The sequence below is a fragment of the Pseudopodoces humilis genome, chromosome 3 (genome assembly GCF_049639895.1).
Source record: "Pseudopodoces humilis isolate 2021_Gansu_Grassland_sample_001 chromosome 3, ASM4963989v1, whole genome shotgun sequence".
Taxonomy (NCBI): Eukaryota; Metazoa; Chordata; class Aves; order Passeriformes; family Paridae; genus Pseudopodoces; species Pseudopodoces humilis.
In genome coordinates, this window is record NC_142202.1 from 7,208,679 (window position 1) to 7,234,882 (window position 26,204).

General features: G+C 37.3%; 1 protein-coding gene across 4 annotated transcripts in view; it reads right to left on the reverse strand.

Annotated features, from left to right (window-relative positions):
• Nucleotides 1–26,204, reverse strand: part of KIF16B (kinesin family member 16B) — a 137,715-nt gene that overhangs the window by 12,782 nt on the left and 98,729 nt on the right. For all 4 annotated transcript variants that reach the window (XM_005525425.3, XM_014254682.2, XM_014254683.2 and 1 more), the window contains one exon: nt 8,005–8,088. In XM_005525425.3, coding sequence (XP_005525482.2) covers nt 8,005–8,088 — 84 coding nt within the window. The remainder of the gene's footprint in view (nt 1–8,004; nt 8,089–26,204) is intronic.

Consider the following 26,204-nt stretch of genomic DNA (forward strand, 5'->3'; position numbering starts at 1 on the left):
CACTCCCAGGCAGCTTCCAGCTTTTTTTTTACAGGGTATTCACTTTGTGGGCTATCTTGTCTTTGTTTAGGCAAAGGCTTTCCTTTTCCTTTTGGGTTCTCTTTTCATTTTTTTTCCTCAGCTCAGAGAGTTAAGAGTTTTGAGCTGCCTTGGGGTGAACTCCACAGGTGCCCTCCATACAACACTCTTTTGGGTATGTTCAGAGGTACCTAAATGACTTTGGAACTAAGCAGGTAAGAATCAAGATTCTTTAAGCAGCTAAATTGCACTAAAAAAATACTGGGACTGACATTTTCAGCCTCTTGGGAAAGTCTCTCTATGTTTTTCACACAGAATAAGGCATGTTTCTTGAATCAGAGTTAGTTTCCTCCAAAGTTGTACAGGTGAAGCAGATTTTACCTCTGTATCTCCAGAAGTGCTTGAGTGACACTAAAATTTCATTTTACCCAAGGTGGTACTGAAATTTACTCAAATTCATATACCTTTTTGAATTTTCTTAATGTGCAAGCATTCTGAGAGATGCCAGTTATGATTCAAGGTAAAACTGCTCTCTCAGGTTTTCAAAACCCAAACTATTCATTATAGCTATTTGGAGCATTTTTCTGTGCAAGTCTAATGGCATGAGCACATTATGCTGAATTACTGTAAAGCCACATCAATTGAATTAATGTCTGAAATCAGTCTACATCCCAAATTACAATCTTACTCTGCCTAAAATTTGTTTCAAATCCACAGGACTTATTATTTCTTACAATGTCTGCATACTAAAAGCTTACATTTATTGGCTTTAGGCAGCTCCAATGGAAACTGAATTGTAGGCTGGCAGGGAAGCAAAAAAAAAGGCAGCAAGGGCTATGATTTACAGGTGCTCTATCAGTGTAAGTCTTGTTTGGGAAGTGAATGGCCATACCGAAAAGGATCAAAACAGAGCTGACTAGTGAAGGAAACCAATCTTTTCTCCAGTCCACAAGCCAAAACAAGTCCTGTCAAAATTCATTTAGAAAGAACGACAGGACTGAATTTAGCACGCATCCCAGGGCCAGTAGTGACAGTGCGTCGTCATCTGCTGGAGTGGGCTTGGCAAACACCTACCAAACAACTTGACATGCATCAGCCCCTGCTTCCTCTGGGGAAATCCCATGCTGGAGGATGACTGATACACTTGCTTTGGAAAGGGGTAACACTGAATTCAACCCAGTATCCTTCTCTGAGCACTCCTTTTATTCATCTGCCTACACCTGTATGTGCAGAGCCTTTAATAGAGACTGCAATGAAGGTACACAACTTCAAAACTTGATTTGTAGGAATATGTTGGGAAATTTATTCCATCCTGACAGCAAAACACATTAGGATGTGGAGCTAAACTGCAGCTGAAACTATATATTGTCCTATTTTCTAAACCTACTAAATCATGATACACATACCTCCTTATTTTTCTGATACTCTGAAATATCTAAAAAGGAAAGGGAGAAATAAAAAGGCCTTCAAATTGCAAATCCTATTTAGTTATTTGGTTGTAATGGAGATAAACATTTGATCACAAAAGATAATTTTTGAGGTAGGGACCTGAAGCTATACACTTAAAGAAGCACCAAAATTCTTCTAAAGAGATACATATATTATGCCACATTATCTCTAGTAAACTCTGCAGAGGGCTTCAGACCTGATTTTGAATTAGGCCCAGAGTTTGAGCAAATGAAACCAAACTTACCATTCCTTTTGCATCCAGTAGCCTGTCGAACCACAGCTTAAAATTAACTCATCCAGAAAATAACCTCAGGCTATTGCTCCTTCTAAATGACCATCTTTATCATGTGTTTCTATTACCAGAATAATATCTTGCATTGTTGCAGGCTACCTGAAGGTCTACAGTATTTAATCAAAGTAACGTTTCATTGGTATGGCTTCAGCAGCTGACCTATGTGAAGTTCTGCTTCTTTGTATCTAGTGACTGTAGCCAATAAGTAAAATTAATTGTATTTATTAATTTTTTGTAGCCAACAGGGTCTCACACAAGAAGCAGAACCACTCAAAAAAAGATTAAATGCTTTGCTGCTAGAGCTGCTGCAGCTCCTCTTTGAGGGTTGATGCTTTAAAACCATAAAAGCCATGTGCCTTGGGCTGCCCTATTGACAGATGGGAACCTGATATGTGAACTTGCTCTCAGATGGCTAACTGAAAAATCTTACTGTCTGCCAGCAAGACTTCAGTGCTGTAGTGGAAAAGCAGTTATTTTTGTTCATAAATTTTTCAGTGGTTAATAGAGGTTATGAAAGGCACCTGGTGCAGACTGACTGTATCTATGTTAGAAAATTATCTATGACATGGATTTCATATAACTGATATTCACAATATGGCCCAGCCACACATGCTCTCTTGTTTTTGTGGAGGCATCTATACCCTTTCCTTTCCTGATACCACTGCATCCCTTTTATTTAATTTATCTAGTGAGAAATTAAAGCCATCACTCCAAAATAGTGTGTTCTGTAGTTCAGACTATGGGTATGAAAAAATCCTTTCTAGGATTATCAAACACCAACATTAGCAGCAGTTTGCTTTTGCACCACTAGTGCTACTGGTGTGCATTCATACCTGTGAAAAAAGAGCAGTGTTTCCTTTTATTTTCCAATAAGTATCAAATGTATTCTGAATGTGTTCTGAAGTCCATCTTATCTAGCTTCTGCTAAGAATAGTATTTATCACCACACAGTCAGAGGTGAACATCCATTCTTCAAGAGTCAGGCTGCTGAGCAGCTGCATAAAGCTCCTTTTAGAGTTTTGGTATTAGGGATATTGTAAGCTGATGCCTGTGTCTAATAATTTCCTTTTAGTAATCACTTTGAGCAAACATGTATACAGTAGCTTTGAAAGGTCTTCATGACTAGTGTCAGGAAAAAATAAAACAGAAATGGTAACTCTAACCCCACTTGATAGGATTTTTGCAATATAAACATCAATTCACCTATAGCTAGCATAGGTTCTCTCAGTTAAAATATATTTAGGAATAGGGCAGTGAAACAAAGACTTGTGGAGCACTAATGAAGTTCACACTGAATATTCAGGTGACAAATAATCTAAAATCTCAGTAAAATGTTTCTGTCCTCATGACTTCAAGGAAAACCTCAAGGTCTGAGGCAGATTCAAACATTCTGTTTGCTCAAATCTGTTGACAAATATTTTGAGGGTGTTTTTCTTCTCAGATGTTTCTACTGCTGACTTCCACCAAGGTGTTAATTCAAAAACTAGTAAGACAAATAACAAGAATCAATCCAAGTTCAAGAAAAATGTGCTATTTCCATTATTTCACCTTTTCCTTAAGAACAGATTCCTGGAGCCATCTCAGCATAATGTGACTTTTAAAGGGGAAACATGGCATGGCTAAAGTTAGAGACTTATTGAAAAAAAAAAACCAACCCTAGAAATCATCATACTCCAAAGGAACTCAAGTAAAAATACAAACTAAAAACTAAACAAAGGATTTGACTTCTAAGTTAGTCTAATTTTGGAAGGTTAATTTTGGCTGAAGGTAACAGCAATATTTCAGCCAGTCCAGTGTCTACAATACTTTCCCCAGACAGTTCTACAGATTGGACAGCAAAATTGAATTATGCAGCTCATTCAAGATTTATTTCTGCCTCTTGCATTAACACCTATCATGGAAATACTCATCGACAGACATCAGGAAGTGAGGAGGTTAAGGACAATTATATTATTAATTTAAAATAAATTGAGCATGTCTATCTTTTAAAGAGGTTCAAAGTACCAAGAAAAAGAGCAGAGGCAATGCCAGGAAGGTGCATATGCTTCCACAGATCATGACACAGGCTCACATTGCCATACTGTTAACAGGTTGGCTTTTGTTCCCTGAGTTCTGTAAGTGGCAGCAAAAGACAACACATGACTCCTACTAACTGCTGAGCTTTATTTCTAGATCACAGACCACAGGGTATTCTGAGATGAAAGGGCCTCACAAGGATCAAGTCCAGCTCTTAATGGAATGGCCAGTCTGGGGATGGAACCAATAACCTCGGTGTTGCCAGCACCACACTCTAACCAACTGTTGATCCCTAAAAACCCCATCAGGGATTTTGTTTGTTTCTCCCTTAGCTGTCTGCAAACCAACCTGAGGAAATGCAGCCCTGAGAACAGGGAATAGAAAACAGTGAACAGAGACAAGGAGATACACTAAGGCTTGTGAGAGTTTTTGTTTTTCTTTAAGCAACAACCCATTTGGATTTTGTTGGCATAACAACAGTTTTTTCCTAAACACACTGATGACAGCAAGGGCAGGAAAGAAAGCCTAGTGAGTCCATGAATGCAAAGCTTCTGACTAAAGAGTCAAGAAAAACAGCTCAATCTGCTTTGTCAGCTTAGACCCCTGCCCAGTTTCTCTGCTGCACAATGGGAAAACAGGGCTAAAAATAATCCTCATTACTACAACAAAGCATGAGTCTAAGAGAAGAAGAAAAAAGAATAATCAGGGGAATGACATGATAGAGAAACACAGTATCCACAGAAGCTGGGATTTCAGGACAATTTCTTTTTAGTGTCATTCACAGACCTAGCAACTCACTAAGGAATAAAAGATACTTTGAAGTTAAAACAGGAATAGATACATTCACTGACTCAAGTATTTCTTGTGGTAAGTACTTCCTTTACAAAGCTTTTCCTTAAAAAATATGAAAAAATGAATATACATCATCTGAATTCACTTTAAAAATGGATCCTATACTCTTACCTACTGATTTCTATTTCCAAAAAAGGATAGATGCACACTAACTTCTGTTCATTAACTTTACTCAAAAGAATTCTTGGTTGTTTCATTTAAGGTGGTTTTAATCAAGCAAGGTTGGCTCTGAAGTGAAATTACAGTCTTTAAACTGCAAAACAATTAATTTAGAGTTTTGCCCTGCAACAGGTCCCTGATGAAAAGCTAAATTAATAGATTGCAATAGGGTATTTTGGGTTGATAATTTTAAATATAATTTAGATGTTTTCTCTTAAGATGTATAGGCAAAAACTTGCACATTATTTTCCAAAACTCTATGGTAATGTCAAATACAGTTCAAAAGACTTGATACCAACAAACGCCAAAGCAAAAGTGTTTACAGGGCAACTGAATATCATGCTGGAGATCAAAGTCGAGTCCTCAGGTTCATCTCATACAAAAATACTTCATGTAATGTGCTTTCCTACAAACAAGGCATTGTGAAGCTTTTGGTTAGTTAGCATTTGTACCAGCTAGGATAAATAAAAGAACTTAATGTTATACACAAACCTTGAACTTACTGTGATTTAAAAATCACAATCCTAACAATTTGGGGCTCTCTGGATTCTTTTACTCTAAGTAATTTCACCTCCATTATGATTAAATATTCCCACTTCTAAACCCAGGCTGAAATAAGGTAACACTACATCTCAATCTTCAAACAAAGCAAACTCTGCAAAAGCCAGCCCCCCTGATTCTAGTTGTCTGGAAAGGTACCAAAACCACCACTGCTCTTCTCAGTACTTCTATTGTGGCAAGAATCCTAGAGATGATGTGTAGGAAAAACTAAATTCTTCCTAAACCATCTTGCAAAGGGACAAATCTAATTAGGCAACTGCAGTTGCTAAGAGATGACCTGTGGGAAGCACTGAACTACCCAAAGCTATTTCAGTGCAAGAAGTTCAGGAAAAATGATATGGAGTTCCACCCTCTTCAAGATGCATGAATACCTAATGTAAAAACTGGAAGAGCAGAGCAATTTCTTTATCACCATCACTAAGATGACCTCTCCACTAATAATCTTACATAACAGAATATTTGTTCAGAACAATTATTGGACTGGTATTTCAGGCCGTCATTTATTTTCAGTCAATCAAATCAGCTTAGATGCTGAATAAAAATATACATTTGTGTTGGTCTGCTAGCTGTGCTTTGCCCTTTCTAATAATGCTAAATTAGCCATTAGCTCTTGACTAAGCAAGTAGAAAACCAAACAAGCTTTTATATCCTACTACAGCTATCACCTACAACACCTATGAAGCTTGAAAGAGATTGCAAAGTGTTTCCAGCAAATAATGAAACAGGATCAGGCGTGAAAGTCAACTGAATACAAGCCATGGTTCTACTTGATACCAAGGTCTAACATTCTCACCACCTTCCACCTGACCAAACTCCCATATGAGAAACACACTACAGTTGAAAAGCCAAGGACCCAAGTCCCTCACAGAGAAAATCCCTGCATTTACTACTTTCTCGTTATACACTGATGCATTCTCAAGGCTCACACCGGATTGAAAGCCACAAGACATGAACAGCCAGTATTTGAAACAGAACTGGTGCCTGGGCCATCTGCTACTTCTGCAGTGTAATTGCCACTTTCACAGCACAACTCAGATGTCCTTTGAGCCTTCAAAGCATTACATGACCTTGTAAACCATCACTGCTTAGGTGGTTTCTCTCACTCTTCACCAAGGAGGCTGCAGCCGTGTGAGCTCTCCAGCTGTTAGCAAAGCCAGAGCAAACCACTGCAAAATATGTAGTGAAAATACCATGATTAGCTTGTTGCACTGAATTCCTCATGGCAGGAATAGTAACATTTGCTTGGCTCCTTGTCCTCTTTATCTAACTTTCCCTTAGCCACAGGGCATCTTCAGTTTATCAACACTGTGAGTTGTCAGGACTACTGAGTGGAATGGCCAAGGGGCATATGCCAAAACATATTCATGTGAACAGTTGTCATATATTCTTATGCTTGAAAAATATATAGGTAATGAAGTTTTAATGACCTAATTTAGTTAAAATAGATACAATATAATTTTAAGTTAAAACCTGGCTATAGAGCTGTAACTATTACATGGCCACAATCAAAGCATTGCTATACACTGCAGTTTTAACATTAGAATCATCACAATAAAATCTGTTAGTAAACCAATGGAAGGTCAGAAAGATTACAGGATTAATATTTTTACTGGTACAAAAGTATGCAAATTGAGTACTAGACTGGAATATGGGCATGCCTTTATGCTATCTATCAAGGATGTGAAAGAAGAAGAAAATTCATTTTGTGCTTCATGTAAGACAGCCTCACATCAGAAGTCAGTGGGAGGATGTTTTGTTGTTAGATCAAAGAAAAGGTGAAGTCCATAGAAAAAATTCAAACCACCTAAGAAAACATTCCAGTTGTAAGCAATCTACTTTTATATTAATTTTTCTAAAACTCTACCTAATACTATTTTAGCTCTACAAAGAATTTAAGTCTTAATGACTTGCATGATCAAGTAATCCCCATGTTGCTGTTGCTACAATATAGTTCCAGGGTGCAGTTTAGTCTTTGATTATGCCTCTTCCTCTTCCTCAAAACCCCACTTCCTGCTCCTGGGCTGAAGTAAAACATGCATTAACATGTAAATATAAGGACCTAATGTGTGATAGGAGTTAAAAATCATGCCATCCACACAGCCCTGTAGAACTACCAAAACAACTCAATCCTCAAACTCAATAACCCTGTCCACAATAAAATTAAATTTTAAAATTAATTGAAAGAAAAAGAGTATGTTTGCAAAGCTGGGTTACAAAATAAAACTCAAAGATGCCTCAATATCACTTTACTTCTGTCATGAGATATTTGGATATACTATGATAAAATAGTAAATCTCCAAATAACACATTGCATTTAAAGTAGCAGTATTTTTTTTTTAATCTTGTGTTGCACAGAGACCAGTTGTCTACAGTGAACACTTACTTCACCCACCACCTTTCCCCCTTAAATAAATCTATCTCCTATGAACATCTCTAAGAGTTCCTTTTTTTTTTCTAGACCAGGAGTAATTTATTTTTTAAGAGATGTTTCCTTACTTTGCAATTTACTGCTGCCATCTCCTGTGTCAAACAAGGCAGCAAGTAACTTGATACTTACAAACAGGCTATTTAATGTTGATCATATGGGAATGGCTTCTGTTGGTCAAGCAGGGAGTACCTAAACACACAGCAGAAACCTGTTAAAAAGTTGGTAATACCTCTAAGTGACACCGTCGCTCTGCAATCACTCGCTCATCCTTGTTTCCAAAGAGTTTCTTCGGAGGGAATTCTAAAGTGGCGACCTGGAAGACATTAAAGGATGAATCAGCATCAGAAGTGATAAGCTCAAATGAGAAAATTCTCTTTACAAAGCAACTACCAAATATTCATGAGCTACGCTATATGCTATCACATTATCATTTATCACATTATATCACATTGCACATTTCTGCCGAGATTATTGTGATCTGCTCTGTAGTATTGCTAAGATAACAATGCATTTTGTCATTAGAGAGTGACTAGAAGAAAATTTAGGAATCACTGCTTGCCCACATAAATATTAAAACTTTGCAATCCAAATGTGTTGTGATAGTATCAAAACAGGAAGAACAATTTCTGCAGGAAAGTGCGTTTTAAAAGACTGCATTTAGTCTCTTAAAATCCATGATCTCCAACTGTATGCTAGTGTAATTTGTTTGGTTTTACTTATGTTCTATCACTGGAACAAAGAACTATCACTGAAGTCAAGCTCTTGGAGATGCATTGCTGGACTCCAGCCAACACCTGACTTGAAGCTTTTGCTGTGCCCTGAACTACCACTTCTTGTAACTCAGCTGTAGCTCAATGCCATTCAAATGTGTGTCCACGCTGGAAGCTGACAGCTTTAATTTCTGAAGAGAATTCACACATGCAGGCAAAATCCTGCTTTATCACACTGAAGATGAGATCAAGGCAGTGGCACAACTGCTAAAAATAACTACTCATATCTCTACTTTGAGTTCTTCCAGAGAGGTGTTCAAAGCTATCTCCTCATTTCTTTTCCCATCCTACAGGGGAAGTGGGGGCAGGGAGAGAAGAGAAAGAGAGAGGGAGAGAGAGAGAGGAGAGAGAAGCAGGGAGTGAGAGAACTGCCTCCCTTTTTTGTATACCAATAAATAAAATGCTTGAACTAATTAAAACCAGCTATATCTGGAAAACACACAGAAGACTCAAGAGGTGGTAACAAGTACCACTGAACTTGGTCTGCTAAGCCACTGCTGGGAACAATGCAGGAGAAAGCAGGTCCTCTCCCCATAATTTGTGCTTGCACTTGAAGGTAAATCAAATCTATTTTTTCCCCAGCACTCACATGATGAGATAGAATAACACAACCTCCCATTGGTATTGCTGGAGTTGTTTTGCAGGTGAAATCTCTGAGTAAAACTGCCTCCCCAGGTTGGCTGAAGATATTGAACCAATAAAAAAGATGCATAATTTTCTAGTCTATCAGTACATACAAGACTGTAGAGAATTTATGGCTGGTTACACGGAGCAGACATATACTGATTTAAATGAGGAGCTCCATTATTAACATTGAATGTAAGCATGTTTAAAATACAGAGGAATTCTGCAATACAAATAATTTATTCCCACTCTCTGGTTCATCTCCAACTTCAATAATTTTGAAGGAATGTCTAGACATCTTAAAATTATAAAAGTGATGTGGGGCACCAGAGGAGAGGGAAGAGATGTCTGCTCTCCACCAGTCTTGCCAGTATGTCCCAATTATATTCCTCAAATTTCTCCAATCATATTCTTCTCAGTGTTCCTGCTTCTTCATGTTGGCAGGACAAACAGTACACAGCCAAACATTGTATCGTATAATAATGTCCTGGGGACTTATTATCACTGCATTACTCACTTCTTTACCTATACACAATTATAAGTGCTCATATTTTCAAGGACTTCAAAATTCCACATATGCAGAAATTGTATTTTATTAAATAGTACTGCATCATGTCACTACCCGGAATAAGCAAAGTGAAACAACTACCACCACAATCCCCTCCTGGCCATAGTGAGATTTTTTTGGTAATATTTATTTGGTAATAAATACTTCCATTATAGAATTTTAAAACAGTATCTATTAAAAAACAATTTTCACAATGAACCTACCACTACAGCATCTTCAGACCTACTCTGTGGAGTCAAAGCAAGGTCTTACAGCTAAAACCAGGAATTATTTCTTTATCCAAATTAAGTTCCATCTGAACAGGAATTTGGGGACTATAACTACATAACTTTGGGATAAGCAAGTTGTTTTCCTAAGCTTTCTGGATGTATCTTAGAAGAAAACCAGTTGTATTTCATAAAACCCGTGTGTTTTGTTGAACACTTTCAAACAGAAGTAGCTACTCACAGGTTTAACATTTCTTAACTCCCTAATCATTACCACGCAGGTATCTCTGAAAGCAAAACCAATCAAAGTCCATTACTGCAGTCATATGCAAGACAAAGGTCTCAGCAAGTAAACTTTTGCTCTGCAGTGTTTAAAATCATAACATGTACCTATATAAAAATCATGAGTTTATTGCTGGTCAAGAAGTGGGGATCTGAATACTTTGTACATTATAAAAGCCACCAGGATGTCAACGTGCCAAACTATTCTTGACATACACATATAAAGTTAATATGTTTGTAATGTGCCAGTGTTGCCAGTATGTGTATAGAATATACCAATTTATACATATATGTCACTTGGAAGGATTTTTCATCCTGAAGAGATATGTTATAAAGGATTAATCAGTTACTGCAGATTGCATCTCTACAGGGCTAGATACAGAAGTTACACAAACCTCAGGCCTGCTGGAACATTTCTGTGTCCCACACTTTTCCATCGGTCCCCTGGCTCCTCTTTTAGCTAAATGATTGGCAGATAGCTATCTCAAATAAAGTACAAAGACCATTTCTGTCACACAACAAATGACCACCCATCTACAAGACAGAAAAGGCTCCAGCCACAAATTTCATCATAATAGGAATAATAATCGTTATAGGAAGCCAGCCCATTGTACTATATTTATATAAAAATACACTATTAGTATATTTACCAAAGATAGTGTGTTTATCATAGATACATATATATATATGTGTGTGTATATATGTGTATGGCAAGAGCCCCACAAATATACAGGGATGATAAACATTCTTATCTCATCATAATTTTGGTTTGCAAAAAAATTAATTAAAAAAAGGTCAGCAACAGAAATATGCTGAAGCAATGATAAGTGTTACAATAACTGTCTATAAAAATCCTCTGTCCTAATGTACTATTTGATATACAGACTCTGAATGTAATTATGTGAGATTCAGCAAAGCAAGATTCAGTAGAATTTTGAGGTTTATTTAAAATACGTTACTCATTTAAGCCGAAGTGCAGCAGCATATATTTCAATAAATTCAAATTTTGCTATTAGTAGCGCTACAGCACCTTTATAAAACTGTAGAGTGACTTCAGTGGAGATAATCACTGGTACAGGTTAATGCACACAGTACAGTGTGTGACTGTGCAGCATTTGTTCTGGCACTGAAATATGTAAGAGATCTTGCAGGTATGGATTTTGCATCAAGATGTTTGCCTTGGCTCAAGCACTGTGAGGGACTTTCACACTATCCAGATCCAGGAGTGTAAATTATTCTTTCAGAATTAAATGTTTGTGTGCCCTCTGGCTCAAATTAATTCTTCAAGGGTCTCACCTTGACTATGAGATGAACGCTTTGTGACTATGTAAGGTGTAACAGTGGAACTCGACAGGTAGCAAGGTAAATTATTCTCCTTCCATGGAATTTCTGAAGCACACCCCTCCCTTCCGCGTCTCACTTCCTGCAGTGGCAATGGAAGCATTTGGCAGGCAGTCCTTTTTGGCAGGGATGTTTTGTCATTTTCTAGGGCTGCTGATGAGGTGATGTATTTTCTGTCAGGGGAAATTAAGAGGCATATTCCCCAGCCTGATAGGAAGAGAGGGCTTGAATGATTTCCTGAGAAGCTTCTGTATGTAGCGTGCAAGATTCTAATTTTTATTTTGACAGCAGAAGCATCTCCCTACTAAAATTAATCACTGCATCGCTGCAATCCAAATTTCATTATATCCACAGGAGTGCGCACACACGTGCATGTCTGTACCATGGGCAAGGCTGGGACTATGCTCAGGCCCAAAAGGCAAAGCCAGATGATATATTTTAAAGTAGTACAGAGAGACCTCAAGACTACATATCAGCACCCCTAATGTCTTTAAGACATTAAACTTTTTACAGTTAATGATGTTTATCCTACCTGGCAATTATTGCTAGGCAGTAGCAGTTGTAGAAAGAGGCAAACAGTCATTTGCAATTTACCCCTTAATTACTTTACAATAAATAAAGACCATGTCTTTCTTCTGGGTCTAGTTAGAGGCATGTTATTTGTCTGTCTCTGGAATATTATCTGTAAGAAACAACAATTGCCTGCCACAATGGAGTATTTGTGGGTTAGTACAATCAAATTTAGACAGTATTACCTTCAGTCCTTAAGCAGAAGGTGCTTCGTACCCAGTACACATTATTCTAGTAAACTTTGAAAAGCTGAATGGATTCCACTTCTCCCACATTCCAGTCAGGAGACATTTTAGCAGCTGTTTAATGCTGGTAAGAGCAGATGGCACCTGTTCTATCTTACATACTCTGACCTTAAGATCCTGGAAACAGCACATACCTAACAACATCTATATGGAAGCAAACCCTTTTAAAATGAAACTATGACTACTTCATAGTCTTCAACTACTGAGCCCCAGGGAGAGATGCAAATTTGGAGATTGGCCTTTTGGAAACCAAGAGAGTGAAAATGAAGGCTCCAGTACCATGAAATGCTCTGCCTGGGATGGGGTATACTCTCATTGCAGAACCTTTATGAAAAATAGTCATCAGCATCTGAAGGGTGTCCTTTCATTTCTACTATCATCTGTTGGAGATTTTTCACTGACGTTATGTCTGCTTGGGGACCTGCTGGATTTAATTCAGTTCAGGGGTTTCATGGTACAGCAGAACAGAACATGTTAATGAAAACTCTTGTACAATACTTTGCAGATATTTCAACATACAATGAACCAAAGTAAAATATCACATAATACAGGCATGTAGGCTTATCACTTCTGAAACATGAAATTGTTCCAAGTGTTATGCTCCCTAAACATTAAAAAAAAAATTCTGACATCAAGCAAAAATCTACAGATTGAAACATCTCATTATCTTTGGCTGGTACAGTCTATGCCTTAGTGCCTACAATAAGGTAAAAGACTTTTTTAAAAAAGAAAAACAGGGCAGACATTGATGGAGGCTGAGTCATCTTTAACCTTTCATCCTAAATTCTCTTTGTACTTCAATGTTTTGATATATTTAAATGGAGGGGGGAAAGGGGAAAAAAGAAAATTAAGGAAATGCTAACTATTTAAATTTAAAAGTCAGTCATCTTTAATTCTCACGTTACTTTTACAACTCTGAATTTTCTCGTTTTTCAAAAAGTAGGTCTGACTTTTGATCCTTTGTACCAGAAATCTCTGTCACAGATGAGAAAAATCAAAGAAAAGAATGTGGCATGATTTTGCATCCACTGTGGCTGCACCTGACTTGATTTTGCAGGTAGTAATGAAAGAAAAAACTCCTACCTTTAGTTTTTGAAGTTTAAACAAAGTAACTTAAGCCTCAATTTCTCAAGGCATGCTAAGACTCACAGACTCTAAAGAAACTAGCCAGAAGCTGTATTTTTAACTAGGAACTTGCACCAAGTATTTATGGATTTTTCAAAGTGAAAAAACAAAACCCAAACTATCAGAAGCTTATTTTCTATATTTTTATATATAACTTGTTTGAGATAAATTACCTTTTCTACACAATCTCATAAGAAAGCAGTAGGCAAAGGTCAAAAGTTAACACTTACTAGACATGTAAAGGTTGCTTTATAAATTCTGAAAACAATCAAATGGAGAACATAGAGAAATAATTTGATATACTATCCATTAAAAATGAAAACAACAAAATAACATATAATACCACCTAAGTCATATTTTCAGCTGATATAGCTCAATCTATATGAAGTTGTGTGAAGAAATGTCTAAACTTATTCTCCTTTGAACAAAATAGAAACACAGTCCTCCACTGTGTAAACCCTTCAGTGCTCTCCCAACATGTATGCTACAGGCAAGTCATGACATCAGAGGACAGAAGGAACAAAGACATTATTTTCCATTATCAATTAATCAGGGAGAGAGAATATCCAGGGAATTACTTTCTGGATATTCAGCTTGTCACTACTTTTCCTCTTCCATTTCTAATACTTTATTTTTTTCATCTCTCCCAACATGCTCTTTTCCCACTTCCCAGCTTCCCAACTTGTCTCTGTTTCAACACTGTGCTTTCCTCCATTCCTGCATGACCTACCTAATTCTTTTCCTTATTCCCCTGGGTCGTTTGCAATCCCCCCTACTATCTGCCAGAAGGGGAGAGGGAATTGATATTCTCAAGAGGCAGCATATCCAAGGATTAGCCAAAGCTCTGAGGTGGACCCATATCAGCATTCTAATGAGTGAACTCCCTGGAGATGGCTAAACAGCAGCAACAAAAGTCACTATTTATCATAACAAACAAGGGTAATTAACCTCCTAAACTGAGGAAAACTCAAATGACCAGGAAATAGGAACAGGAAAAAGGATGTAAGCAATCTTCCTCCTGCAGGAAGGGTCTCCAGTACCAGCCCAACAATCTTTCATGGTCACTGAGGGGAGCAAACTCTGTGCCCAAGGTCTTTGTAGTGTTTCTGAGAGCTGAGAGCTGCTTTAGGCTCATCCCTGCTGTGTCTCAGCTCCAAGGCTTACAGCTCTCCATCGTTTTCTCTCCTTGCTGCTTCAGGCATCAGGGCCTGGATCTCACTCAAGCACACACAAGGGAATGAGACTACCTTTCTTGGGTAGACTACTCTGAAAAATCTTAAATAAATTGGTTGGCAAATACTTCCCTTCTGACAAATGCATGAGATTGCAGCAATGTACTGGAGTTTTGGGGTTTGGGTTTTTTTGGTTGTTTTTGCCCCCGGGTATTTTCTGTACACAATTTATGCCACAATTTTCTTCCTAGTTCCTTCACAGCACAGCCTTTTGTCTTCAAAGAAGCTGCCCCATGTACACATTCTGCTGTCCATCCTCTTTGCTCCATGCCAAAGATTTACCTAACCACAGAACTGGTTTAACCTTTTCATTTCTGGCTGGCAGGGGCAACTCGTGGTTTGAATGCTGCTTTTTGCTCAGCCCCTAATGCCAGCAGCCCAGTGAGCCAGGTGTGTTTTATTCCCTCCAGCACACATCCCACTGAGGTCAGAGCGCATTGGAGACCTCCTAAGGGTTAACCCGCCAAGCAGGCAATTTGGCAACTTCTTCCAATTACAATTCCTTGTTTTTTTCCTACTTATCTCACTGGAACACCATGCAGATATATATATATATATATATATATATATATATATATATATGTGTGTGTGTGTGTGTATGTATGTATGTATATATCTTAGTTCCAAGAAGTACAAGCACTTACATCTCCTCCCATAAATATATGCAGTTCTGTTCCAAGTCAGGATGCTGTGACTAACCCCCAATAAATTTGTATTCACCAACAAACGAGCATCTTCTCAGGACACACAAGCTCTCACATCTCTGCCTTTAGTTCTGAGCAATTCTCTTTGAATTTTTAAGATCATTTTCCTTCCTCTCACAGGTATAATTGTTTCTCCAAAGAACATTTCAACTTTCTCTGTCCCACTTAAGAGGGACAAGAAAACAAAAAGAGAAATTCTCCTCTCAACCACCCTGAAACCTCCCTATGATGATGCAAAATGACCAAATAGGATTTGGTCATTCAAAGATTTCTCGCTTTGAATCATGTCTACCTGCCCATCAATCATTTGTAATTATGAAAACGGTTTGAGAGCTCTCATATCCATGTTTCTCCTTTAAACCAGTAAGATGACCTAGACTTAATCTGCAGTTTTGGAGCTATGGTGAGATGGGGAGGCTGTGGTTTAATCCATGTAAATTTAACTCCATTTAGTTTGCCTCCTGCTACCGAGCAAAATCAAATTAACTGCAGCCAAAAAGATTACCTGGCACTACAGGAGTATTTTCCTTAAAGCAATTCCAGACTACTCAGAATAATAGCATACCAAAATAGAGCCATAAACCAGTCTATATAATATTTGACAAATTACTTCATTGTTTGGTCCATTATAAGTAGTACAATAACATTTAAATACAGAACACCCATGAAAATGAGCAAACAAAGTTCATGCAAACCTAGCATATTTCTATAAAATTATGCAGTTTGGGGATTTTAATCTTTTATAAAAATCAGAAACTAATATAGCCAGGGCATCTTTCTAAATAGAAAACAATACCTGTATAGCTCTTAGGATTAACAGTGAAGGAGAGACAGACAAAAATTGGCCCAAATGGCAAAGAAAATAATTTAAGTTTCATATACAGGCTGTAAAAAGGCAGAATAAGATAGTGCAGAAGCAGAATACATCAACAAAATGATATAACTGCCTTAGAGGTAAACCAGTCAAAACCAAATTAAAAAAAAAATTAAATTTGAGTTGTAGATGTGTTTGAAAAATCAGCATGAAAAATTCCTAACATACCATGTCTTTGCAACCTTGATTTTGCTCCCTTGTCCCAAGAGAGAAGTCTCTGGGAGAAAAATACCAGCATGGCATGGCAGACCATCGTCTAAGACAAGGGTATGTGCTGACCTAGAGATTAAATGGACAAGTTTAATACCTACTCTCTGATGCTCTTAGGTCATGATTTTTCCAACTAAACATTAATCTTCCTTCATGTAGTCTCAGGTCTTGGTTAGTTCTTTAAAGAAACATTTGCTGGTTTTAGGAGGTTGTGTCTTCAAAGTTCAACACATCGATCAATCTTTATAAAGGTATGACTCAAACCCCACTTCTCAAAAAGGTTATAAAGTTATTTTCTGGAGATCTCTGTAGGGTTTATTTTTCTTTCAAAAACAGTTTGGGATTTGATTCATTATCTTCCTGCTGGGATTTCCAGACAGGTCAAGGCCGTACCTGCAATAGCACAAGGTGGGCCATGCATCAACCCCTACTTCACCATGGCTGCATACAACCTTGCCCCAACTCTGCATCACATTCCTGCTGATGCTACAATGCCTATCAGGCCACTTGGACTCCACACTGAGAAGTCACAATACCAATTGATTTAAGCAATAGAAACAGGGTCAGAGAAGGGGATTTGCCACAGCAGTTTTTACAGCTCTCCCTAAGATCTGCTTGTTGCACATGAACTCATCTCAGTGACATCTGGCAGCATTTAATGACACAACCCCATCTCATGTGGCTGACTGATGCCGTAAATTTCAGTCACCCTTGCCTTTGAGAAATGTTAATAATGAAAACTCATCAACAAGCAGCAATGATTTGTACTGCTGACTAGATGGATGCCTTTCTGACTACTCAAAATTAATGGCAGATCTCAAGGTCTTAAAGAACAGCTGTCACAGAGAAATACACCTGCAAACAAACGTGCAGTATGCCTTCCAGTGTGATTTGTTAGAAGATATAAAGTGCTAACTCTCACAACAAACTGGACTGATTGTAAGGAGAAGTTAGAGAGCCTTCTGCATCATTTAAAGTGGTAACACCAGAGAAAAGGCAGTGCAGGCATGCAAATGGGAAGCTTAAAAGGAATTATTTAGTCCCTCCAAAAGTAAGAGTGATTGATAGTCACACAGGTTATACATTCATTTTCACTTCTGTCTACTTGTATAGACACTTTAGAACTAGCTGCTTTATCACAGACTTAAAAACTAGCTGTAAGCCTCATACAAATTTTCCTTTCACTATTGCTGTTGCCACTAGGTAAAGCTTAAAATGACAGGTAACTAAAAATAACTGTAATAAACTTAACAGGTATATTTTCAGGAGCTTGCTCCACAAAGGATTTTGAATGTGCAGGGCAGAAGAGCAACTCTGGGTACAGAAAGATCACTGTTACTATCAGTTTCATGAGCAATGCCATATTTAGTACTGCTCCTGAGAGTCAGGATGGTGGGTAAGAATAGATATTTGTTTCCAAGTATAATAAAATTTCTTGATCAAGCACTTAAAGCTAAATGCTTCGTGAGACCCACACAGACATGGAAATCTCAAAGACACACTCATGAAAAAGCCAATAAGGTATTGAACTACCATCATTATTTAGGGCAGGGGAAAAAACAGGGATGTGTTTCACAGTTGTAAGAATTTGGGTGTAGATTACATGTCAGTAATTTTGTAATTCCCACCTATCAGATGCTTTCTACAACAATGTTTTTCCCCAACAAACACTGCTTCACTTAGTCTGTGTAAAAGTCATGCTGCTCCGCCCACACACATTTTAGTAACCAGGAAAACAGGGGAAAGCTAAAAAGCACATTATTTTTTTCTTTTTCTTTTTTTTTTTTTTTTACAACAACTTTACAGTGAGTTACAGCACATATGAGCCTTCAGGTACAATCAGAAATTGTACCAGAAGTACAAACCAGGAAATTATGCTGTTCTACCTATTTAAATAAATCCCTGCAGTACATTAATTTGCAATTACTTTACATTACTGTTACTATAAAAAAACTGAACTGAAAACTAAAGGTCTCCTTATTTATTCCCTGTTTTAAAAAAAAAAAAAAAAGTAGTTAGATTTGAATGTATGGTGATTAATTAAAGGATTTAAAATACTGCTAAAGCTCTGTTTCATTTTTTTTTTTTCCAGAGAAGACATAACAAGACTAGGACATGCAGTGTTCAGCAGCAGTTTTAAAGAAATATCAAAGCATCATTAATTATACTAATTCTATTAATTATATTAATTAATATGAATTCATATTAATACCGAATAGTACCTACAGGTAAGTATGACAGAAAATAATAAATTCAATAAATAAGAAAGTAGATAAACAAAACCATACCTTTAATTCTTTTTGTTATTTGCAGCATTTTAACCAATTATAGATAACCTTCAACTAATCAAATGTTTTAACAACGTGTCCCAAAGTTTGGCACCCATGAGAAGAGTGCTTTTTCATCTCACTCTCACTCACATCACTAACATTCTCATACTGAATTTTGGTTTTCAGACATGGCCAGACAGCTTACCCTCCAACACTATTATTCCTGGCTTTGGTTCTGAAATATGTCCTATAGTAAACCGGACAACATCCTCTGCTTTCAGTCTTCTCTTGACATCTTCAATTCTAAACCTGAAACTCAATATTTTTCCTGAAAGCCACTTCTTTGTGTTTATTTTCATATTAAACCACAAGAGATTGTATTTTATTGATTTTTGTGATACAGGCATGTCTAATTTATTTTTTTTTTTTTTGCTTGGGCTTTCTTGCTTTAGGCTCTCTAGAGGGGTTGACAATTCTCTTTTGTAAGATAGAGCTTTCTCTATGTTGTTTTGCAGAGACAGATGGTAAAAAGACCCTTCCACTTTTTTTTTTTAATATATTTATATTACAGCAGTGAAGAGAGCTTTACAGGAAGATCTCACTGTGAATACCAAACAAGGCATTAGAAACATATTTAGTACCTGTACTACCAGGTGCACAGGCCAGAGAAATTTGTTTCCTTCCTTTCTTCTAAAGTCAAATCATTTTTAACTGAGAAACACAGTATTATTTTCACTATATTGAGTCTGAAAGATCATTAGCAGGCACATGATAGACAAATACTTAAAAAAACCCTTAAACAAAAAATGCCTCTTGTAGTTTGTAAAAATGCTAACCTTAAGGTTGGATTTAGAATCATGGAATGGTTTGGTTTGGGAAGGACCTTAAAGCCCATCTCGTTCCAGCCTCCCTGCCACGGAAGGGATGTCTTCAATCAGACCAGGTTGCTCCAAGCCCTGTACAACCCAGCCTTGAACACTTCTGGGGTGATGCAGCCCCAGCCTCCCTAGGCAACCTGTGCCAATGCCTCATCAACCTCACAGGGAAGAATTTCTTCCTAGGATCTAACCTAAACCTACCCTCTGTCAATTTAAAGCCATTCCCCCTTGTCTTGTCACTCCACGCCCTTGCAAAAGGGCCCTGTCCAGATCTCTTGGAGCCCCTTTAGGTACTGGAAGGTGCCAAAGGTGTCCCCAGAGTCCTCTCATCCCAAAGCAGCTCCCTCGGTCTGTCTTCATGGGAGAGGCACTCCACAACTCTGAGCATCTTTCCAACCTTCCTCTGGACTCTCTCCCACATGTCCAGCTACTGTCCACAGTGCTCTAGATGCAGCCTGGGATGCAGTCGGCTTTCCAGGCTACAAGCACACATTCCTGGGTCACACTGGTGTCATTGGCAAACATGCCCCTCTTTGCTAGGGAGCACAAGGCTCAGCATAGCACTTCTGCTCTTTTACTCCTCTAGAGTAGCTAGAGAAACTATAAGGCATAAATGTAGACTAAAATGTGTAACAATTGTTACTAGATACAGAGGGGGAAATTTTTCAGAAGCTTTCCTTTGTTGCAGATTACATCAGATAAGAGTCACCTGTAGCTCAATACCATTTAGTTAATGAATTGCTCATTTGATGAATACAGCAACGCCAAAATAAACAGCTAAATATTCTTACTGTGCTGCAAAATCTGCAATCTGTATTTCCCTATTCATTCTCCTGGTGGTTTCAAAGAGAGGAAAAACCTGAAATATCCTACTCAAAAGATGCCTCATGAAGCACATGAGAGGCATGGTATAATTCTCCATATTACAGAGTGAATAAAGTTTAGCAAACATATGCAGTTGTGCCAGTAATACCATCTAAATGTGTAAGAAAAAAACACAACAGGCAGTACAGTTGGAGCCTGACAATTTTTGTTACTGTCTATGCTATTTGTTCAAAATTAAGCAGGGTATTTTCACAAAAACTAGAGTTTGAGCTGGGTCACTACATCAACTGATATGAAAGGATTCCACTTGAAAGACCTACTTAATCTGGCAGCATATTCCTGACAAACCCAACAAGAAGAAGCTGTTCTTCACAAACTCTGTGGAAGACAGTGAGACTGCCACTAACAGCTAATGATTAATAAAGTACATGTCCAAAAGTCCCCTGAAGGAAGGTAATAATAAAAAAAACCAAAAAAACAAAAACAAACAAAAAAAGAAACAGCAAAACCTCCAATCCTCCCCCCTGCTTTTCATAAAGCAGCACAAAGACAGAGACACAGGGTTGCAGCCTGTGGCAATCCCCAAGTCAACCAACAGCCAGAAATAGCTAAAAAGTGGCTCAGTTTCAATGAGCAGCTAAACCTCCAGCTATATTGTCTAGGAATCCTTCTCAGAGGCATTCCTCTCTCAGAGATAGGTGTTATCCATACAAAACTGTTTTACTGATAAAACAATATGAATATTTTGATACTATGCAAATTCAGTAGGTAATTGAAGAGAACCTTGAAAATCAGATGATCAAATAACCAAAGGAATTATTCTGTCAAATGGTTCATAAATTATCAGATGACAGACTCACACTTCTCTAAGAGGTTTTTTTTTCAATTTCTATGTTACTCATGTACAAGACTTTTGCACAGCACAATCAATGAAACCTGGCATTTGATTAAACTTGTTTCATTCTGAATCTATCAGAACTCTGATAAAGCTCAGAGAACTGTTTGGAAGCTAATGGGTTTCAGCTGCTGCTAGGGAAAGACCAAAAATGACCAGGTCTCATCAACAACCCCAGAGGGAAAGAAAAGAAAGGAAGGGAGAAGAGATAGAGAGAAGCTGTATTTCTGCAGAATTGTATGTACCCAGCCAAGAAAATTTTGCTGCACTAATCTAGCACCCAAAGCAAGAACAAACACAAATTAATCCCAAAATTGGGTTTTTCAAATGCCCTTAGACATTCAGATTCTGTTTTATGACAAGAAATTCATACACTGATTTCATTTACCAACTAGAAACAGATTGAGAATTGTGGATTATGCTGGAAGCAAATATGCTGGAGGGTTTGCTGTTGTCTGTGATTCTCCAGTCCTGGTTAGCAACTATGAATTCAGAGTAACCTTTTGAAATAAATACATTTCCCTGTATTCAAGTGTTCACTGAACTATATGATATGGTTAGCAGCGATGTTTTCCACACTTACTGGAATGAATTCTCCGGTTCATTTGCAGATAGATGTACTGAGAAATATGCAAAAAAAATATTTAAAAAATTTCAGCAGTCTCATGCTGCAGAAAGAAAGGCCAGGTGAAGCTTCTAAGGATCTATCACTTAAATCCCATATATAAATAGTGTCAAACTAGGGCTGAGATGGAAGTACTACATATATAAACCTGCAGGGTTGCAGAATGATCTGAACATAATGTAATTAGGAATGGGAGCTGGAAACGTGCATGTGATAAAATATGCTTCCTGTGTATGCACTTCCTGGCTGTTCTGGGTGACAAGAGTATGAATGCTACATTTAACTATATCATAATTACCATAATTTGTACTGAAAGAAGCCAAAGGCTATAATCATATGCTTAGAAAAGGTTTACACACAAATATGTGTTCTAAAACTTACTACTTTTTTTTCTTTCAATATTTATGGAAAGATGTATTACCATGGCTACTAAAATCCCAGGCTAGAAAGTAAAAATTAAGGTCTGTCCTTAATTTAAGATTCATACTTCAAAAACTATTTTCTAAATGCTTTATGACATATAATTCTGCCAGAATAAACATCATGGCATTTGCTATTTCCAAGCACATCAATGTTGCAAATAATTTTCATTTTTACCTGTGCCCTAATAGACAATTTCCATTAACAAAAAAAAAAAAAGGCCTTCAGACTATTTTTTTTCTTGGTGCTTGGTGTTTGTCCTGTGGTTCTCATATTAAATCTGTGAGTCCTATTATATTTTACCATTGTTTAAAACCAAAACCACAGTACATTTGTCTTGACTATTTGGAAAAAAAAAACAAACCAAATTTTCTACTTCATATCCAGACACCCAGAAACATCCTTCCAGTTCAGCCAAAACACATCAACAAGCTTATTTCTTCACTGGATCAAATTTTCAAAGAAATAGACAAATCTTAAAGTATTGTTAGAGACTATGCTTTACAAAGGGTCATAGGGCACCATGAAAGAACCTGAACTGCAAATCCATATCCAGATAAACCTGAACTTTCTAAAATAATGATATAGAATCTGTAGCAAGATATGTACAATCATGTTCAGTATTAGATGCCATACCCTGCTCTCTCTAGTGCTGATTTTAAATCTAGTGCTGATTTTGATCTAGTCCCTGATTTTAAATTGTTTCTTGATATCAAGAGTTTCTAAACATCAATGTCAACAATGAATGCATTTGTGAATAGATTGGGACTTCAGTTACAGCAGGATCATGACTTTGGCATAAGCACAGCAGGATTCAGAACAAAATAATTTTCAACATCATCTTAGGAAAGTTCCATTATTTACAAATATACTACTCTATGCTGTTTAAAATTGAACACTAGAAGAATCCAAATGTCCAGAATTTTGCATTCAATGTGAGCATACTACCTAAAGCTTACATACTAACTAAATATACAGTTACAAATTCCAGTAAAAATTCCAGTGGTAAAATCAGCAGTTCCAGGCCAACCAGTTCTGATGCAATAAGCTTCTGACTTCTGGTGCCAAATTAGCTCCTAAGCTCCAGGAGCTCACCAGTTGCACGGCAACAGGCTTGTCAGTCCTGCAAGCCAAGTACCTTGATCACAGAATATTAACATAAATGTTGCATTCAATAAAACTCTACAGCTGCAGAGTTATGAACCAGAACTGGAGCAGTCAGACAGCCAAGATCCCAGCCCAAACACTGCCCCAAGTGCTCTGCACAAGTCTGCTGCCTTATTGCTCCACTCCTGGTTTGATTTCTGTTTTCATTCTTCATTGGAAGGGAGAATTCTGCATGTCTGATAAGACATTAAAAAATAATTTAATCATTACATAAGTACACAGAAAATGCCTAATTATCCTTGAGATCATTCAGGGCGGTGAGGGGAGAATAAAAATCCTGAAATTCACACCAACCATGTTAAAATATTGCATTTCTCTGACAGTGATCCCTTCCAGAATCCAAGGATGTTCTCCTGAAATTGATGACTTCACCTCAAATTCATCTCTTCTCCATTATCTGTAACAGCAGTTCATGTTCAAGATTTCTTCCACTTATTGCTCATCAAGAGCACCAGATGTATGGACCACTTACAAAGGAAACAGAGATCCTTCCCTGGCAGTCACCCAAAAGAAGAGAACAGAGTCAAAAGGAAAGGACAGTGAGAGCAGTCAGTGGTGACTCCATAAACAGTCCATGACTCTTCATTAATCATTACATAGCTGAACTACACCTGAACAATAAGCAGTACTAGAAAAGTGTCTAAAATGAACTTAAACAATTAAAAAACTGGTGTCTGCTCTATTTTAATAGCAAACATACACATTATGTATGGGGTGGTTTTAAGTATGGATGGATTAAAAAGGTACTGCCATCACTGAGATGCAAACACTTGTCTTTCTTCACTGAGATGCAAAATACTTAGGAAGAAAAACAGACTACTTTTTGAGTTTTGAAAAATCTGAAATATTTCAAATTATTTAAAAGTGTTTTTAAACTAAGCTTGCAACAAATGCTTTGATTTCAGCATATTTTTCAAAATATTCACTTAGTGCTTCTGAAAAATCTGAGAAATATTTTCTGCTCTTTGAGTTTCATGCAATTGTTATAGGTAATACCCATATTATTTTTAAACTATAAACAGTTCCTTTGTGCCTTAGACCCCAAAAAACACAAATACATACTTCTATACAGACCTCCATAAATCAAATACAGATATTACAGAAATTATTGCATTCTGTTAAACAAGCTAGAAGTCAATAGCTTTGGCATTCTTGCTGAACAGGAGAGACATATGTCCTTATGTCCATGAATGAATCTACAAACACAAGGACGCCTTGTAGCTTCTCCTTGGCAGCTCTCCAGGGATTTTCTAATATTTTAAGTCAAGAATCACTATTAGCAATAAAAATGCCTCAATGGAAGGTGCCTTCATTAACAACAAGTAGAGATGTTTACGCACACAGAGTGTTCAAGATGACGGACAGGGAATCCCATAAGCAGAGCCTACAGTGAAAACCCCACAAAACCTGGATTCAAGTGGGACTTAAGGACTCCCACATGAAGGAGGGACTTCATAAACCTTGGATTTGGTTAGGAGAAAGACAAATAGGAACTGTTTCTCTGCTCTCCTTTGAAAGAGGGTAGAGACAAGAAAGTGTTAGGAGAGTGAGATTTGCCTTGCAGCAAGATGTGGATAGAAAGAAAAGTTTTCTGTAGAAACCAACACTCTGGAACTATTCCAAAATCAGTAACTGGCAAGAAAAGATGAAGACAGAGGGAAAACCAGGAGAATCTAACTATGGAAGTTCTCACTTCTCTATTGAGAATGTATAGTCCATTGGCTCTCCTCTCTGACTAATAAACAATAAGTGCATTCATTAGAAAGACTTCTGCAACTGAAAGCCAAGTATGGTCTTGTAATAAAGTAATAAAGTAATAAAATGGTCATTAACAATCTAGCAGTGTAAGAAAGCTGGAGCTGGGCAAATGACAGTCATGTAGGGCCCCCCAAAAAATAGACACTGTTAAATGCTTGGTAGTTATCTGCCACTGGCTCAGTCCCACCCTGCTGCAGCTTCTTCAGTCTTTCAAAATTTGCATGTGACATATTTTAGTTAGATATGCAGTTGTCAGCAGCCCCTTAATTACATTAGAAGAAATGTGCAGATTTATATGACATCTTGTAAGACTGGAAGATACTAGATAAGTTTCTGCTTTTGAAAGAGATACTTCTTTTTAAAACCTTCCTAATAAATCAGTTTGCCAAGATATCCCTTTGGGAATTCAGTGGCAGAAACATGAAATGCAAGATCAGCAAATTATTAAAATACTGATATAGTAACTCAGAGCTGAGCAACTAATGAGCTGTAAAGTTCACTTCTAAAAGCAGGACACTCATATATTAAACATGCCCACAGTATTTTTGCTGTTCATTATAAATATTAATTTAGAGTGGGAAGGTGAACTGTGCAAAATAAAACTCAACTCTGATAGATTCTGATAAGATCCTTTTAAAGATCAAGTTTCTTTGGAATAATACATAGTGACTAAAGACACAACTCTGCCAAGTTTGGTATTAAAATGCATTTTAGCATCATGGTAAATCCTAAATTAGTTCAATGACAGATAAGCAGAAGCAGACAGATGAGTTTCAATTTACCAAACAAACTGAACTACTACTTACATTGCAAAATGAACCCAAAATTACCATAAATTAA